The sequence below is a fragment of the Coregonus clupeaformis genome, chromosome 19 (assembly GCF_020615455.1).
Source record: "Coregonus clupeaformis isolate EN_2021a chromosome 19, ASM2061545v1, whole genome shotgun sequence".
NCBI classification, from domain to species: Eukaryota; Metazoa; Chordata; class Actinopteri; order Salmoniformes; family Salmonidae; genus Coregonus; species Coregonus clupeaformis.
Genome location: NC_059210.1, coordinates 47,447,475 through 47,467,518, shown reverse-complemented (window position 1 = coordinate 47,467,518; position 20,044 = coordinate 47,447,475). Strand labels below are relative to the sequence as shown.

The 20,044-nt window shown below is 43.5% G+C and overlaps 1 protein-coding gene across 4 annotated transcripts in view; it reads right to left on the bottom strand.

Moving 5' to 3' along the window:
- LOC121532183 (ELKS/Rab6-interacting/CAST family member 1) overlaps positions 1–20,044 on the bottom strand; it is a 44,030-nt gene that overhangs the window by 19,708 nt on the left and 4,278 nt on the right. For all 4 annotated transcript variants that reach the window (XR_005994259.1, XM_041837953.2, XM_041837952.2 and 1 more), the window contains exons 2-6: positions 18,997–19,859; positions 18,532–18,720; positions 5,019–5,310; positions 4,795–4,922; positions 4,588–4,662 (exon numbers count right to left, since the gene is read on the bottom strand). Coding sequence is in view for 3 of the 4 variants with exons in the window: in XM_041837953.2 (XP_041693887.1) it covers positions 4,588–4,662; positions 4,795–4,922; positions 5,019–5,310; positions 18,532–18,720; positions 18,997–19,566 (1,254 nt within the window). In the remaining variant the exon portion in view is untranslated. The remainder of the gene's footprint in view (positions 1–4,587; positions 4,663–4,794; positions 4,923–5,018; positions 5,311–18,531; positions 18,721–18,996; positions 19,860–20,044) is intronic.

Below are 20,044 nucleotides of genomic sequence, written 5' to 3'. Positions count from 1 at the left end.
TGCTGATTTTGTATGTTTGCCCACTGACAAAGACATGATCAGTCTATAATTTTAATGGTAGGTTTATTTGAACAGTGAGAGACAGAATAACAACAACAAAATCCAGAAAAACGCATGTCAAAAATGTTATAAATTGATTTGCATTTTAATGAGGGAAATAAGTATTTGACCCCTCTGCAAAACATGACTTAGTACTTGGTGGCAAAACCCTTGTTGGCAATCACAGAGGTCAGACGTTTCTTGTAGTTGGCCACCAGGTTTGCACACATCTCAGGAGGGATTTTGTCCAACTCCTCTTTGCAGATCTTCTCCAAGTCATTAAGGTTTCGAGCCTGACGTTTGGCAACTCGAACCTTCAGCTCCCTCCACAGATTTTCTATGGGATTAAGGTCTGGAGACTGGCTAGGCCACTCCAGGACCTTAATGTGCTTCTTCTTGAGCCACTCCTTTGTTGTCTTGGCCGTGTGGTTTGGGTCATTGTCATGCTGGAATACCCATCCACGACCCATTTTCAATGTCCTGGCTGAGGGAAGGAGGTTCTCACCCAAGATTTGAAGGTACATGGCCCCTTCCATCGTCCCTTTGATGCGGTGAAGTTGTCCTGTCCCCTTAGCAGAAAAACACCCCCAAAGCATAATGTTTCCACCTCCATGTTTGACGGTGGGGATGGTGTTCTTGGGGTCATAGGCAGCATTCCTCCTCCTCCAAACACGGCGAGTTGAGTTGATGCTAAAGAGCTCGATTTTGGTCTCATCTGACCACAACACTTTCACCCAGTTCTCCTCTGAATCATTCAGATGTTCATTGGCATACTTCAGACGGGCCTGTATATGTGCTTTCTTGAGCAGGGGGACCTTGTGGGCGCTGCCGTATTTCAGTCCTTCACGGCGTAGTGTGTTACCAATTGTTTTCTTGGTGACTATGGTCCCAGCTGCCTTGAGATCATTGACAAGATCCTCCTGTGTAGTTCTGGGCTGATTCCTCACCGTTCTCATGATCATTGCAACTCCACGAGGTGAGATCTTGCATGGAGCCCCAGGCCGAGGGAGATTGACAGGTCTTTTGTGTTTCTTCCATTTGCGAATAATCGCACCAACTGTTGTCACCTTTTCACCAAGCTGCTTGGCGATGGTCTTGTAGCCCATTCCAGCCTTGTGTAAGTCTACAATCTTGTCCGTGACATCCTTGGAAAGCTCTTTGGTCTTGGCCATGGTGGAGAGTTTGGAATCTGATTGATTGATTGCTTCTGTGGACAGGTGTCTTTTATACAGGTAACAAGCTGAGATTAGGAGCACTCCCTTTAAGAGTGTGCTCCTAATCTCAGCTCGTTACTTGTATAAAAAGACACCTGGGAGCCAGAAATCTTTCTGATTGAGAGGGGGTCAAATACTTATTTCCCTCATTAAAATGCAAATCAATTTATAACATTTTTGACATGCGTTTTTCTGGATTTCTTTAGGGTTGTTATTCTGTCTCTCACTGTTCAAATAAACCTACAATTAAAATTATAGACTGATCATTTCTTTGTCAGTGGGCAAACGTACAAAATCAGCAGGGGATCAAATACTTTTTTCCCTCACTGTAAGTGTTGAAATATAGGTTACGGTATTAAGACTAAACAGGATGCGCTCTTAGGCCTACAGCTCGATGGTGGTTATACAAGGCTGCTATACTAAGCCTACTGATGATAATGACATTACTTATTATTATAATGATAATAATAATAGTACTAATAACAATAAGGAAATCAAGAAAAATGAGGGTTATTATTATAATAAATATAATTTCTGACAATTTGAAAGTGTGAACAATACGAAATACATAAATAATACCAGAGAGCCTTTATTACAGCATAGCAAAGATTAAAAACAGCCGATTTTGTGAAATTGTTTATCCGACATGTGGTTGCGTGAGGCTTGGTGCTCACGGAATCAGTAGACTATTAAACAAACACTCAAACAGGCAACAGAAGCAGGATCTGTCTTATTTCTGTAGATATACAGTGCATTCGGAAAGTATTCAGACCCGTTGACTTTTCCCACATTTTGTTACGTCACAGCCTTATTCTTAAATGGATTGAATTAATGTTTTCCCTTCAATCTACACACAATACCCCATAATGACAAAGCGAAAACAGGTTTTAAGAAATATATAACTGTCTATATAAAAAGGTCCCACAGTTGACAGTGCATGTCAGAGCGAAAACCAAGCCATGAGGTCGAAGGAATTGTCCGTAGAGCTCCGAGACAGTATTGTGTCAAGGCACAGCTCTGGGGAAGGGTACCAAAAAATGGCTGCAGCATTCAAGGTCCCCAAGAACACAGTGGCCACCATCATTCTTAGATGGAAGAGGTTTTGAACCACCAAGACTCTTCCTAGAGCTGGCTGCCCGGCCAAACTGAGCAATCGGGGGAGAAGGGCCTTGGTCAGTAACGTGACCAAGAACCCGATGGTCACTCTGACAGAGCTCCAAAAGTTCCTCTGTGGAGATGAGAGAACCTTCCAGAAGGACAACCATCTCTGCAGCACTCCACAATCAGGCCTTTATGGTAGAGTGGCCAGACGGAAGCCACTCCTCAGTAAAAGGCACATGACAGCCCGCATTGAGTTTGCGAAAAGGCACCTAAAGGACTCTCAGAAGATGAGAAACAGGATTCTCTGGTCTGATGAAACCAAGATTGAACTCTTTGGCCTGAATGCCAAGCGTCACGTCTGGAGGAAACCTGGCACCATCCCTACAGTGAAGCATAGTGGTGGCAGCATCATGCTATGGAGATATTTTTCAGCAGCAGGGACTGGGAGACTAGTCAGGATCGAGTGAAAGATGAACGGAGCAAAGTACAGAGAGATCCTTGATGAAAACCTGCTCCAGAGCGCTCAGGACCTCAGACTGGGGCGAAGGTTCACCTTCCAACAGGACAACGACCCTAAGCACAAAGCCATGACAAAGCAGGAGTGGCTTCGGGATAAGTCTCGGAATGTCCTTGAGTGGTCCAGCCAGAGCCCAGACTTCAACCCGATCGAACATCCCTGGAGAGACCTTAAAAAAAAAAATAGCTGTGCAACGACGCTCCCCATCCAACCTGACAGGGCTTGAGAGGATCTGCAGAGAAGAACGGGAGAAACTCCCCAAATACAGGTGTGCCAAGCTTGTAGCGTCATACCCAAGAAGACTCAAGGCTGTAATTGCTGCCAAAGGTGCTTCAACAAAGTACTGAGTAAAGGGTCTGAATCCTTATGTAAATGTGATATCATATTTATTTATTTTTTATAAATTAACAAACATTTCCTGTTTTCGCTTTGTCATTATGGGGTATTGTGTGTAGATTGATGAGGGGAAAAAACAATTTAATCAATTTTAGAATAAGGCTGTAACTTAACAAAATGTGGAAAAAGTCAAGGGGTCTGAATTGTTTCCAAATCCACTGTACATGGATGATTTATAAAGCCAGGCACATTTAACAGTTAGGCTTTTGATTATAGACCTTCCAGTTCTCTGCTGCAAATGACTGGAACGAACTGCAAAAATCTCTGAAGCTGGAGACACTTATCGCCCTCACTATCTTTAAGCATCAGTTGTCAGAGCAGCTTACCGATCACTGCACCTGTACACAGCCCATCTGTAATTAGCCCACCCAACTACCTCATCCCCATATTGCTATTTACATTGTTATTTATTTTGCTCATTTGCACCCCAGTATCTCTATTTGCACATCATCTTCTGCACATCTATCACTCCAGTGTTAATACTAAATTATAATTGTAATTATTTTGCACTATGGCCTATTTATTGCCTTACCTCCATAACTTACTACATTTGCACACACTGTATATAGATTTTCTATTGTGTTATTGACTGTACGTTTTGTTTATTCCATATGTTACTCTGTGTTGTTGTTGTTTTTATCGCACTGCTTTGCTTTATCTTGGCCAGGTCACAGTTGTAAATGAGAACTTGTTCTCAACTGGCTTACCTGGTTAAATAAAGGTTAAATAAAAAACATAAAAAATAAAAAATAGACCTAATTAAGTTGGGGTTTCCTCTCCTCACTTTTCTTAGACAATTAAGGCAAGGGCTGTTTTCTCATCTCCTAACTGCCTCCGCTGCATTGTTCTCAACACCAATATGCTGGGTAACTTTGTTATTACGCACATAGCAACATGGTCTACAAAAAGGCGCCAATTCAACAGCGTGTTTCAGAACCGCGGACAGTGACTGCTTTGCAACGCGGGAGAAAGCGCATGTTATAAATAAATCATATTTTTTATTAGTGTTGCACCATTGTTCTTACGCAATATAGGCCTAAGCATAAGCAAGTTCAGTAGCACGTCTCAGAGTGATGGACTGTGCCATCCCCACGACCTCGACAATGGATTAGTCCACATAGACAGGCGCAAATCATGCAAGTTTCTTGTACACCATTATTTTTTGTGGGGGGGGTGGGGTGGGGGGGGTCTACTGTTCGACAAAATACATCTCGGTCGACCAACAGTCTATTGACCAAATCGACCAGTCAACTAAATGGGGTCAGCCCTATAATACACTCACGCATGCACTTACAGACACACACACACAGAGATGGGTACCTTCATGTCGATGACGGTCTGTAGAGCCTTGGTTTTTGTGGACTCTGGGGTTCCCTCGTATCGACGGTGCAGCTCCTAAAGAGAACAAGGTCGTTACACCTCACACATTGTCTACTACACACCACTCAATCCCTAATAGTTTGTATTGTAACCCAACTAAAGCTCAATGTGTTACCTCCCTCCCTCTCATCTCGCTCTGTCCCTCACCTCTCGTAGAGCAGTTGTCTCCCTGTCTCTCTGGTCCAGTAGGGACTCTAGATGGTGTCTGTGCATCTCAGCATCAGCCAGTCTCCTGGTTCTCTCCTGGTCTTCCTCTGACGCCTTAGCCGACGGCCCTGGAATATAATACAATCATATGGTTATTTAGAAGATGTGTTAATATAAAAACATTACTAATATGGCCACAGTGTGTGTGTGGCACAGTAACCCACCTTTGCTCTGCAGCATTTCCAGTAGTTTCTTGATGGACTCGTCCCTGGCACCCAGGGTCTGTTTCTGGGTGTCTATCCTCAGCTCCATCTCCTCCAGGGTCTTCCTGAGTAGGAACAGCTCCTTGGCCTGACGCTCGTGGTCCCCGTATAGCCGACGGTAGTTCTCCTCCGTGGGTTCAGAGGTCAGGGCCAGGTCGCGACCTTGGCTGGCAGGGTCCTGCTGGAGCAGCTGGTTCAGGTCTCTCTGTATCCTCAGTTCATCCTGCAAGGCCTGGACCGTCATATGGAGGTGCTGGAGAGAGAAGAGAGAGTTTATCTATCTATTTATGGTTCACCTTTCATTTCGGGGTGCTGCATAAAATAAGACTGAGGAGATTAGGGATGGATTTGTTTATTTATCAAATAGAGGGAGAAGGGGAGAGAGAAGGAGAAGTGGAGTGGAGAGAAGAGAAGGATAGGAGGATACAGCAACGAGTAGGACACCATCTACTCAATCAGGACATTCTGACATTCTCATCCAGTAGAATACAGAGTGAGCAAAAGTACAAATCAGCCAGCATTCATTGTTTGGAGCCTGTACTGCCACAGTTATTTGACCGACCAGCTATGTGACAGAAATACAATGATGTGTTCTATTCTCTGGTTTGGATCAGCTGGGAGGCATTTCAGACAACAGCACAAAAACAAGTCAGTGTCTGTATCCATCGCTCTCTTCCTCTGCCACTCGCTCTCTCAGTCTGTCTCTTTCACCCTCCCGCTCACTCTCTCACCTTCCCGCTCACTCTCTCACCTTCCCTCATCCTCTCTCCTCCTCCCATACCCAGTGACTAAGTCTGACTCACTGAGATCTCTCTCTAAGAGACAAGAGGCGTTTAAAGGTCAGATTCAGCCATTTTGATCTCAATATCAAATCATTTCTGGGTAACAAGTAGCCCTTTACACTCAAATCTGTATATGGGTTGAAAATGGCAGATTTGGGCACCGATAAGCGGCTAAATTGTAACGCAGTGGCTGTACAGTAACACGCTATAAATGATGTCAGAGCTCAGACTGCGCTTCACAGTGCTGTATAGGTTAGAGGTTCTGAAGGTGAGAACTACACACAACAACAAGTTGCCCCCATCCCTTCTGCTAATTGGGCAACTTTTGTAAACGTTCTGTTGTCTGAGTGAGGGAAATTAAGAGGGCTCGATCTATTTTGAGAGATTAGACGTTGGACGTTGAGGAGTATAATAAATACCGCTTTGATGTCATAAAAGAAAGCCAAACACCCGTGAGTCCAAATGTGCACTTCACATTTCCATATCATAAAACTCATGTCATATACAGTGTCAATGTTTATGATCACTATGTTTGATGTACAGTTACAAGATGACATGGTGTCATACCCTGGGTTGTTCAGAACAGAATGAGACTGTCTATTGTGAAGAAAATATGCAGCGGAACACGCACCTGAATGCACTTGGGGATTTAAAAGATATCCATTATTCTGACTCCTTTCATTGTGCACCAAAATGACGATTCGTTTCTCTGAATTGCCTTGTGAAAGCCTAACACTGTAAGATCGTATTTTATAACTTAGCTAGTCATGTTGGAAATAGAACAAGCTTAAATATGATGCCCACCTGCCCCAAATAGCGATATAAAAAATGGGCTGTTTTTGGATTGCGTAAACAACAGTAATTGTGTGATGGCGGGGGTGCAGGGTTGTGTTCCAAACAAAATAACTACAAGTGTGCTTTCTCTAGTTCCTCAACAGCAAAGCTCGGAGAACTAAAAAGCACCTTATAGTTGAGTCATAAAAGTACATTGAAATTACTTAGGAACTGCGCACAATTTGGAGACAGACACCAATTAGTCCGCTCACTCAAACCCTTGTCATTTTTTGTCTTATGTTGCACCTATCCCACATTTTCCAGGAATATTATTATCATGTTACTGAATGTAACCAGGGAATATTCTGATTTCGTTATCACAACTGCGGTGAAAAGTACAGTAAATGTAAAATGCACATAAAAATCTATAGTGTAATGTTTGGATTCAGTCTTGTGTCAGGTGAACTGTTGTGTCCTCAACTTTGGTCTAATAATTTTCCCAATAATTTCCAAACGGTTCCCTTTCAATTCCTACTATGCTTACGCTTTTCATATTTCTTCTGTAAGAAACATTTCAATTTAGCCCCATCTATATAGGCCAGTTCCCAGGAGTGGAAAGGATTATTTTCATTGAAAATATTGTCAAAAATAAACCAAAATAGCTTCCTAACCAACAGCAATTTCTTAAGCAAGTATTTTGCTAGGACAGTCTGGGTGTGGTCTAAGTTGGGAGGGGAAGGCAGAAAACTAGCTGTTATTGGCAGAGAGGTTTGAAACTCTTTCTTATTGGTCTATTAACTAATTTACCACCTGGTGATGTCACCAGGCAGGCCAAAACTCCATCCCACCAAAACAGGCTGACATTTCAGGAGGCCTTTTCAAACAGCTCTTACACTAAAAGGGCATAATCATTTTCACAATATTATTCTAACCTCAGTGTGGAAATTTATATAAAACAGGAAAATCATGTTTTTGACTGCACTTGGCCTTTAAGAGACAAGATGCAGCAAGCTGATCTAAACACAACACACACTAAGCAAGGCTATGCTACAGAGGGTCAAATCTGCAGCACACCACACATTGTGGTACAATGCTATATGGGTCAAACGTACAACACACACTAGCCTAACTCATCTCCTTCCCTCTCTTATCACATATCTGTAATACATCCACTTTAATTGTAGCCAATTCAACATTTTACATTGAACATTCTGACATGACAAATGGTGTATTTGAGTAGAGAGCGAGTGGTGTTCAGTGAGTAATGATCAATGTTAATTAGCTGAGTATCAGTGGTGCTACAGTAGGAAATGGAATATGACAGCCATTTTACAGAACCCGCCACGCATTCATTATCACTGGGGATCACTGTATTCTATTTTATACTAAGGGTTACAAGACAGCTGCAGCCAACGCACGCATGCACGCACACACTTCATACACAAACATCCATCCACGCACAGCAGGTCTTTCTTGCTCTTTGTTCCTCTACAGTGGTCTCTCTCTTTCTCCCGCTCTCCCCCACTTACACTCTCTCTCCCCCTCTAAAAACGTGCTCTCTCTCAAACAGACAAACGGGAGAGTGCCTGGCAGTGTGAGGGGGTGGACGTGGACGGTTAGACGGACAGTAGTGGGGCATTACAGAGGAGTGTGTGTGTGACTCAGCAGGCCATAATGGGCTGGTACAGAAACACCAATTTATCTAGATCAGCCCGTCTACTCCACTACTCATTAAAGACATGCCTACTGTCAGGGTGCCAGCGTTCATAGGGAAAATACATTGGATTTGATTAGTGAAGTACAACACATGAAGTGAAATATCCTCCAGGTTTTCCAGACATCTGGATTATACTAGATGGTTTCCCGAGTGGCGCAGTGGTCTAAGGCACTGCATCTCAGTGCTTGAGGCGTCACTACAGACCACCTGGTTCGATTCCAGGCTGTATCACAACCGGCCGTGATTGGGAGTCCCATAGGGCGGCGCACAATTGGCCCAGCGTCGTCCGGGTTTGGCCGGTGTAGACCGTCATTGTAAATAAGAATTTGTTCTTAACTGACTTGCCTAGTTAAATAAAGGTAAAATAAAACTAGTAGATGATACACTAGTTCTGAAACAGAACTGATCCCAGTTTCTTATACACTTAATCTCCTGTTAAACCAGGATTGCGATGCCTGGAAAAGTATTGCAAGAGCTAATTATTTACGGGCCTGTATATGTGCTTTCTTGAGCAGGGGGACCTTGCGGGCGCTGCAGGATTTCAGTCCTTCACGGCGTAGTGTGTTACCAATTGTTTTCTTGGTGACTATGGTCCCAGCTGCCTTGAGATCATTGACAAGATCCTCCCGTGTAGTTCTGGGCTGATTCCTCAACGCCAAAATTAGCATAATGCACATCTGCACGCACACACACCCACGTTAGATGACAGAAGGTTCAAGTGCAGAAAATCTCACTGCCAGCATTCACATATTTATACACACACACAGTGATGGGGTGCTGAGCTGGGCATTAGACTAAACCAGGGGTAGGCAACTACATTTTAGGCAACTACAATCAGCCGCGCAACGATTTTTGTTGGAGAGGCTGGATGGGGGGCCGGAACATAATTACAGTGGGGGGAAAAAAGTATTTAGTCAGCCACCAATTGTGCAAGTTCTCCCACTTAAAAAGATGAGAGAGGCCTGTAATTTTCATCATAGGTACACGTCAACTATGACAGACAAATTGAGGAAAATAAATCCAGAAAATCACATTGTAGGATTTTTTATGAATTTATTTGCAAATTATGGTGGAAAATAAGTATTTGGTCACCTACAAACAAGCAAGATTTCTGGCTCTCACAGACCTGTAACTTCTTCTTTAAGAGGCTCCTCTGTCCCCCCACCATTACCTGTATTAATGGCACCTGATTGAACTTGTTATCAGTATAAAAGACACCTGTCCACAACCTCAAACAGTCACACTCCAAACTCCACTATGGCCAAGACCAAAGAGCTGTCAAAGGACACCAGAAACAAAATTGTAGACCTGCACCAGGCTGGGAAGACTGAATCTGCAATAGGTAAGCAGCTTGGTTTGAAGAAATCAACTGTGGGAGCAATTATTAGGAAATGGAAGACATACAAGACCACTGATAATCTCCCTCGATCTGGGGCTCCACGCAAGATCTCACCCCGTGGGGTCAAAATGATCACAAGAACGGTGAGCAAAAATCCCAGAACCACACGGGGGGACCTAGTGAATGACCTGCAGAGAGCTGGGACCAAAGTAACAAAGCCTACCATCAGTAACACACCATGCCGCCAGGGACTCAAATCCTGCAGTGCCAGACGTGTGCCCCTGCTTAAACCAGTACATATCCAGGCCCGTCTGAAGTTTGCTAGAGTGCATTTGGATGATCCAGAAGAGGATTGGGAGAATGTCATATGGTCAGATGAAACCAAAATATAACTTTTTGGTAAAAACTCAACTCGTCGTGTTTGGAGGACAAAGAATGCTGAGTTGCATCCAAAGAACACCATACCTACTGTGAAGCATGGGGGGTGGAAACATCATGCTTTGGGGCTGTTTTTTCTGCAAAGGGACCAGGACGACTGATCCGTGTAAAGGAAAGAATGAATGGGGCCATGTATTGTGAGATTTTGAGTGAAAACCTCCTTCCATCAGCAAGGGCATTGAAGATGAAACGTGGCTGGGTCTTTCAGCATGACAATGATCCCAAACACACCGCCCGGGCAACGAAGGAGTGGCTTCGTAAGAAGCATTTCAAGGTCCTGGAGTGGCCTAGCCAGTCTCCAGATCTCAACCCCATAGAAAATCTTTGGAGGGAGTTGAAAGTCCATGTTGCCCAGCGACAGCCCCAAAACATCACTGCTCTAGAGGAGGAATGGGCCAAAATACCAGCAACAGTGTGTGAAAACCTTGTGAAGACTTACAGAAAACGTTTGACCTGTGTCATTGCCAACAAAGGGTATATAACAAAGTATTGAGAAACTTTTGTTATTGACCAAATACTTATTTTCCACCATAATTTGCAAATAAATTCATTATAAATCCTACAATGTGATTTTCTGGAGAAAAAAAATCTCATTTGTCTGTCATAGTTGACGTGTACCTATGATGAAAATTACAGGCCTCTCTCATCTTTTTAAGTGGGAGAACTTGCACAATTGGTGGCTGACTAAATACTTTTTTTCCCCACTGTATAATAATTTGTACACTGCAAATTGACCACAACTAAGCCCAAAAAGTGACTGTTAAAAAAAAATTACAATCATTTCATACCTTGATTACATTGAGACACGACAATGAGACACGATTTCCTAAATGAAACTGGTGTCCACCTGTTGCAGACCACTGGCCTAAACGCAGACGCAGTGTCTCCTCTCACAGTGTCTCCTTTGGTGAATCAAAGGCCATTGACTGCTAAAGCAAAGACTTAGAACACACACAATACTGTACTGAGATAATGGTATTTCAGCTGGGTTTCAGCTTCAGTGTACATTTTCTCTCAGGACACGTGCATGCATGCGCCTTGGTCTCTGAATAGCAAGTGTGTCTTCAGTATGCCGAGCTGTGAGCCGATAAGACAAAACACATGAGACAGCAACGTGAGGAAACTAAAAGCTTGCTCACACACACACGGTGGAAACTAAAACACTTGCTTTTAAATGCAAAGTGCTTTTCCCAAGAGCCTGCTATTTACTCTGCGTCTTATCAAGAGGCTGTTCTGCTGCTTCCTTTCATCCTTTTCTCTCTGTGGCAGGTACAGTAGCGTTCTAACAACAATCTACAGCTCCTGTTTTACAGGTTCTGCTTCCAACATCCTCTCATTCCTCTAACATGGGGGGGGGGTGTTGTGTACAGACTTATACAGCCATTAAACACCACTCTTTGATCTATGAAGCGTGAGCATATAGCTGCATAAGATGATTAGCTGATGTTGCTAATATTATGCTCCCATTTCAAATCAAATTTTATTTGTCACATGCGCCAAATACAACAGGTTTAGACCTTACCGGGGAATGCTTACTTACAAGTCCTTAACCAACAATGGCGTTAAGAAAATATTTACTAAATAAACTAAAGTAAAAAATTAAATATAAAAAAAGTAACACAATAAAATAACAATAATGAGGCTATATACAGGGAGTACCGGTACAGAGTCAATGTGCAAGGGGTACAGGTTAGTCAAGGTAATTTGTACATACAGTGAGGGAAAAAAGTATTTGATCACATGCTGATTTTGTACGTTTGCCCACTGACAAAGACATGATCAGTCTATAATTTTAATGGTAGGTTTATTTGAACAGTGAGAGACAGAATAACAACAACAAAATCCAGAAAAAACGCATGTCAAAAATGTTATAAATTGATTTGCATTTTAATGAGGGAAATAAGTATTTGACCCCTCTGCAAAACATGACTTAGTACTTGGTGACAAAACCCTTGTTGGCAATCACAGAGGTCAGACGTTTCTTGTAGTTGGCCACCAGGTTTGCACACATCTCAGGAGGGATTTTGTCCCACTCCTCTTTGCAGATCTTCTAGAGGTCATTAAGGTTTCGAGGCTGACGTTTGCAACTCGAACCTTGAGCTCCCTCCACAGATTTTCTATGGGATTAAGGTCTGGAGACTGGCTAGGCCACTCCAGGACCTTAATGTGCTTCTTCTTGAGCCACTCCTTTGTTGCCTTGGCCATGTGTTTTGGGTCATTGTCATGCTGGAATACCCATCCACGACCCATTTTCAATGCCCTGGCTGAGGGAAGGAGGTTCTCACCCAAGATCTGATGGTACAAGGCCCCGTCCATCGTCCCTTTGATGCGGTGAAGTTGTCCTGTCCCCTTAGCAGAAAAACACCCCCAAAGCATAATGTTTCCACCTCCATGTTTGACGGTGGGGATGGTGTTCTTGGGGTTATAGGCAGCATTCCTCCTCCTCCAAACACGGCAAGTTGAGTTGATGACAAAGAGCTCGATTTTAGTCTCATCTGACCACAACACTTTCACCCAGTACTCCTCTGAATCATTCAGATGTTCATTGGCAAACTTCAGACGGGCCTGTATATGTGCTTTCTTGAGCAGGGGGACCTTGCGGGCGCTGCAGGATTTCAGTCCTTCACAGCGTAGTGTGTTACCAACTGTTTTCTTGGTGACTATGGTCCCAGCTGAATTGAGATCATTGACAAGATCCTCCCGTGGAGTTCTGGGCTGATTCCTCACCGTTCTCATGATCATTGTAACTCCACGAGGTGAGATCTTGCATGGAGCCCCAGGCCGAGGGAGATTGACAGTTATTTTGTGTTTCTTCCATTTGCGAATAATCGCACCAACTGTTGTCACCTTCTCACCAAGCTGCTTGGCGATGGTCTTGTAGCCCATTCCAGCCTTGTGTAGGTCTACAATCTTGTCCCTGACATCCTTGGAGAGCTCTTTGGTCTTGGCCATAGTGGAGAGTTTGGAATCTGATTGATTGATTGCTTCTGTGGACAGGTGTCTTTTATACAGGTAACAAGCTGAGATTAGGAGCACTCCCTTTAAAAGTGTGCTCCTAATCTCAGCTCGTTTCCTGTATAAAAGACACCTGGGAGCCAGAAATCTTTCTGATTGAGAGGGGGTCAAATACTTATTTCCCTCATTAAAATGCAAATCAATTTATAACATGTGTTTTTCTGGATTGTTTTGTTGTTATTCTGTCTCTTACTGTTAAAATAAACCTACCATTAAAATTATAGACTGATCATTTCTTTGTCAGTGGGCAAACGTACAAAATCAGCAGGGGATCAAATACTTTTTTCCCTCACTGTGTGTGAATATATATATATATATATATATATATATATATATATATATATATATATATATATATATATATATATATATATATATATATATATATATATATACATACAGTGGGGGGAAAAAAGTATTTAGTCAGCCACCAATTGTGCAAGTTCTCCCACTTAAAAAAGATGAGAAAGGCCTGTAATTTTCATCATAGGTACACGTCAACTATGACAGACAAATTGAGGAAAAAAAATCCAGAAAATCACATTGTAGGATTTTTAATGAATTTATTTGCAAATTATGGTGGAAAATAAGTATTTGGTCACCTACAAACAAGCAAGATTTCTGGCTCTCACAGACCTGTAACTTCTTCTTTAAGAGGCTCCTCTGTCCTCCACTCGTTACCTGTATTAATGGCACCTGTTTGAACTTGTTATCAGTATAAAAAGACACCTGTCCACAACCTCAAACAGTCACACTCCAAACTCCACTATGGCCAAGACCAAAGAGCTGTCAAAGGACACCAGAAACAAAATTGTAGACCTGCACCAGGCTGGGAAGACTGAATCTGCAATAGGTAAGCAGCTTGGTTTGAAGAGATCAACTGTGGGAGCAATTATTAGGAAATGGAAGACATACAAGACCACTGATAATCTCCCTCGATTTGGGGCTCCACGCAAGATCTCACCCCGTGGGGTCAAAATGATCACAAGAACGGTGAGCAAAAATCCCAGAACCACACAGGGGGACCTAGTGAATGACCTGCAGAGAGCTGGAACCAAAGTAACAAAGCCTACCATCAGTAACACACTACGCCGCCAGGAACTCAAATCCTGCAGTGCCAGACGTGTCCCCCTGCTTAAGCCAGTACATGTCCAGGCCCGTCTGAAGTTTGCTAGAGTGCATTTGGATGATCCAGAAGAGGATTGGGAGAATGTCATATGGTCAGATGAAACCAAAATATAACTTTTTGGTAAAAACTCAACTCGTCGTGTTTGGAGGACAAAGAATGCTGAGTTGCATCCAAAGAACACCATACCTACTGTGAAGCATGGGGGTGGAAACATCATGCTTTGGGGCTGTTTTTCTGCAAAGGGACCAGGACGACTGATCTGTGTAAAGGAAAGAATGAATGGGGCCATGTATCGTGAGATTTTGAGTGAAAACCTCCTTCCATCAGCAAGGGCATTGAAGATGAAACGTGGCTGGGTCTTTCAGCATGACAATGATCCCAAACACACCGCCCGGGCAACGAAGGAGTGGCTTCGTAAGAAGCATTTCAAGGTCCTGGAGTGGCCTAGCCAGTCTCCAGATCTCAACCCCATAGAAAATCTTTGGAGGGAGTTGAAAGTCCGTGTTGCCCAGCGACAGCCCCAAAACATCACTGCTCTAGAGGAGATCTGCATGGAGGAATGGGCAAAAATACCAGCAACAGTGTGTGAAAACCTTGTGAAGACTTACAGAAAACGTTTGACCTGTGTCATTGCCAACAAAGGGTATATAACAAAGTATTGAGAAGCTTTTGTTATTGACCAAATACTTATTTTTCCACCATAATTTGCAAATAAATTCATTAAAAATCCTACAATGTGATTTTCTGGAAAAAAAATTCTAATTTTGTCTGTCATAGTTGACGTGTACCTATGATGAAAATTACAGGCCTCTCTCATCTTTTTAAGTGAAGAACTTGCACAATTGGTGGCTGACTAAATACTTTTTTCCCCCACTGTGTGTGTATATATATATATATATATATATACATACACACACACACAGTTGAAGTCGGAAGTTTACATACACTTAGGTTGGAGTCATTAAAACTCGTTTTTCAACCACTCCACACATTTCTTGTTAACAAACTATAGTTTTGGCAAGTCGGTTAGGACATCTACTTTGTGCATGACACAAGTAATATTTCCAACAATTGTTTACAGACAGATTATTTCACTTATCACTCACTGTATCACAATTCCAGTGGATCAGAAGTTTACATACACTAAGTTGACTGTGCCTTTAAACAGCTTGGAAAATTCCAGAAAATGATATCATGGCTTTAGAAGCTTCTGATAGGCTAATTGACATAATTTGAGTCAATTGGAGGTGTACCTGTGGATGTATTTCAAGGCCTACCTTCAAACTCAGTGCCTTTTTGCTTGACATCATGGGAAAATCAAAAGAAATCAGCCAAGACCTCAGAAGAAAAAAAAATGGTAGACCTCCACAAGTCTGGTTCATCCTTGGGAGCAATTTCCAAACGCCACGTTCATCTGTACACACAATAGTACGCAAGTATAAACACCATGGGACCACGCAGCCGTCGTACCGCTCAGGAAGGAGACGCGTTCTGTCTCCTAGAGATGAACGTACTTTGGTGCAAAAAGTGCAAATCAATCCCAGAGCAACAGCAAAGGACCTTGTGAAGATGCTGGAGGAAACAGATACAAAACTATCTATATCCACAGTAAAACGAGTCCTATATCGACATTACCTGAAAGGTCGCTCAGCAAGGGAGAAGCCACTGCTCCAAAACCGCCATAAAAAAGCCAGACTACTGTTTGCAACTGCACATTGGGACAAAGATCGTACTTTTTGGAGAAATGTCCTCTGGTCTGATGAAACAAAAATGGAACTGTTTGGCCATAATGACCATCGTTATGTTTGGAGGAAAAAGGAGAAGGATTGCAAGCCGAAGAACACCATCCCAACCGTGAAGCACGGGGGTGGCAGCATCATGCTGTGGGGGTGCTTTGCTGCAGGAGGAACTGGTGCACTTCACAAAATAGATGGCATCATGAGGAAGGCAAATTATGTGGATACATTGAAGCAACATCTCAAGACATCAGTCAAGAAGTTAAAGCTTGGTCGCAAATGGGTCTTCCAAATGGACAATGACCCAAGCATACTTCCAAAGTTGTGGCAAAATGGCTTAAGGACAACAAAGTCAAGGTATTGGAGTGGCCATCACAAAGCCCTGACCTCAATCCTATAGAACATTTGTGGGCAGAACTGAAAAAGCGTGTGCGAGCAAGGAGGTCTACAAACCTGACTCAGTTACACCAGCTCTGTCAGGAAGAATGGGCCAAAATTCACCCAACTTATTGCTACCTGAAACGTTTGACCCAAGTTAAACTAATTGAGTGTATGTAAACTTCTGACCCACTGAGAATGCGATGAAAGAAATAAAATCTGAAATAAATCATTCTCTCTACTATTATTCTGATATTTCACTTTCTTAAAATAAAGTAGTGATCCTAACTGACCTAAGACAGGGAATTTTTACTAGGATTAAATGTCAGGAATTGTGAAAAACTGAGTTTAAATGTATTTGGCTAAGGTGTATGTAAACTTCCGACTTCAACTGTATATTTATATATATATTTAGATGGCTGTCTATGCAATCTTTCCGTTTATAATCTAATGCTAAATTGCAGGTTTTACAGAATATATTGTTGTCTGCAAAGAGCATCCCAGCGGGGTATTTGCATCCTCTTTTTTCAAGTGATATTCTGATTTATAATTTCTTCATCTTTTCTGGTTGGATTCATAGTCTCTCCCCTTTAACTGTCCTAATTGCCCAATTTTTATAACCTCCTATGATCAGGGATTGAGTCTGTTGGAGAGGATCAGCTTGAGCAAAGTGAGGTGTAGAATCACTGATCTACAAATAGTATACCCTGCTAAATATTAGTCTTTGTGCAATTAAGATTCGTAAGCTACGCCTGCCCTGGTTTAGGCGATCCCCCACACAAAACACTCCAGACATTGAATGATTGATTGGAGACAGCTTCTGTCAATTAAATAGCATTTTCTAGGATTTTCTTCCTGCAGCAAACCCAGTGGATAATGCTGGAAATACCGGTCAAAGAGAAAACCCACAAAAAACTACCAAAACGCCTAACCCTATCTATAGGCTATAACCTGTCCTGTGCTTGAGGTGGTAAATTGCCCTAAACACAAATCTAGGATCAGATTATCTTTTTTTTTTCTTCTTTTTTTTTCTTTAACCTTTATTTAACCAGGTAAGCCAGTTGAGAACAAGTTCTCATTTACAACTGCGACCTGGCCAAGATAAAGCAAAGCAGTGCGATAAAAACAACACAGAGTTACATATGGGGTAAAAAACATAAAGTCAAAAAGTACAACAGAAAATATATATACAGTGTGTGCGAATGTAGTAAGTTATGGAGGTAAGGCAATAAATAGGCCATAGTGCAAAATAGTTACAATTTCGTATTAACACTGGAATGATAGATGTGCAAAAGATTATGTGCAAATAGAGATACTGGGGTGCAAATTAGCAAAATAAATAACAATATGGGGATGAGGTAGTTGGGTGGGCTAATTTCAGAAAGGCTGTGTACAGGTGCAGTGATCGGTAAGCTGCTCTGACAACTGACGCTTAAAGTTAGTGAGGGAGATAAGAGTCTCCAGCTTCAGAGATTTTTGCAGTTCGTTCCAGTCATTGGCTGCAGAGAACTGGAAGGAATGGCGGCCAAAGGAGGTGTTGGCTTTGGGGATGACCAGTGAGATATACCTGCTGGAGCGCAGACTACGGGGGGTGTTGCTATGGTGACCAGTGAGCTAAGATAAGACAGGGATTTGCCTAGCAGTGATTTATAGATGGCCTGGAGCCAGTGGGTTTGGTGACGAATATGTAGTGAGGGCCAGCCAACAAGAGCGTACAGGTCACAATGGTGGGTAGTATATGGGGCTTTGGTGACAAAACGGATGGCACTGTGATAGACTACATCCAATTTCCTGAGTAGACTGTTGGAGGCTATTTTGTAAATGACATCGCCGAAGTCAAGGATCGGTAGGATAGTCAGTTTAACGAGGGCATGTTTGGCAGCATGAGTGAAGGAGGCTTTGTTGCGAAATAGGAAGCCGATTCTAGATCTAACTTTTGATTGGAGATGCTTAATGTGAGTCTGGAAGGAGAGTTTACAGTCTAACCAGACACCTAGGTATTTGGAGTTGCCCACATACTCTAGGTCAGACCCGCCGAGAGTAGTGATTCTAGTCGGGTGGGCGGGTGCAAACAGCGTTCGGTTGAAGAGCATGCATTTAGTTTTAATCTAACCCCCAATCCTTTCTTTAACAATTACATGGATGAAAAATATCACACACACACACCTGTGTCTCATCCTGCACCACGCGGTACTGTTCCTTCCAGACAGTGATCTTGGACACCTCGTCCTTCCTTAGTGCTCTCTCCTTCTTCAGCTCAGGGCTCCAGAAGGTCTTGATGGAGTTCATGGAGGAACTCAGCTTGCTCTCCTTCACCTCCACCTCACGACGCAGCAACTCGTTCTCACGCAGAACCTGAGGGACCAGGGTACACAGTCAGTCAAACATACAGTACCATACAGTCTGACTATCACACACACTGCAAATACAAAATGTTTTCACACAAAGCCTTCCACTAGCAGAGCACTCAACGTCAAAGTCAAACTGGATCCTCTGCTCAAAGTAGGGTACATGTCAAACAAGTTATTACTAACTTTCCTTTTGACATCACAGCATTGAGCTTTCCTTGTCCATTGTCATTCTACAGACGGACGGATGGACAGACTAACGTTACCAACTGTGGCTACTGACCTCTTTGAGTTGGGCCTGCAGGTCCAGTATGGTGTTGTCCCGGGCCTGTCTCAGGGAGTGAGGGACCGTGGAGGCCATGTGGTGATCCCCAAAAGCCAGGGCATCGCCTGCCATCATCCCCCCAGGGAGTACAGCATTGGCCTGGGCCGATGTGGCGATGTTGGGGGTGCTAGCTGCCACCCCTCCACCCCCTCCTGCACTTGCCCTTGACCCGTATGTCACCCTCTGCCGCCCCATTGTAGTCATCTCTCGACCACTCTTGTTAACGTGGTCGGACATGGCAACCTCGTTGTTGCTCAGGTACATGGGTCCTGAGGTGGCATAGGCGGCATTGAGGGACTGGATGTTCTCCATGGAGAGGGTCTTACCCCCTGCTCCGCCTGGACCCCCTCCACTGCCCCCCGTGCTGTTGGTGCGACGGTGGCCCATCCGTGGGGAGCGTGGGAGATGAGGGGAGCGACATGAACCCTGGCTTCTCCCCCCATCCCTCCCTGTGTCTCTTCCTCCATCTCTTCCTCCTCCGCTGTGGTTGGCATCCGCTCTGCCCACAGAACGGGCGCTGCCGTACATGTTCGCTGAAGCAGAGGAGTGAACGGATGGATGGTGGGAATGAAGGGGTGCAGTGTCTGAAACGTGAGGATGTAGCTTTGTCTAGTGTGTGTTTGAGATTTTGACAGCAGATCTGTGAATTTGTGCTGACGTGTCGCTCTGTTCCGGCTTCAACTGGAGTGTGCGAGCGCTTGTTTCATGTGAAACCGTTGAGCTCACTCTTCACGCTCACTCACTCTCAGAAGGGACTGGGTGACAGCTGTTCTTGGAGCTAGAGAATGGCCATTCAGAGAGTCCACACACAGGAAACTGATCTGGAAGAAGGAACAGAATTTAAATGGGACCATCCCTACACCGAAAAGCATACTGTCGCAACCAGGGGCGCAACTTTGGTTTTAGAAGTGGGGGGGACATAACCTGGCGGGGGGTCTGGGGGTCCTCCCTCAGAATGTTTTGGCATCTAAAGCTCATTTCCTGCATTTCTATAAAATCTAATATG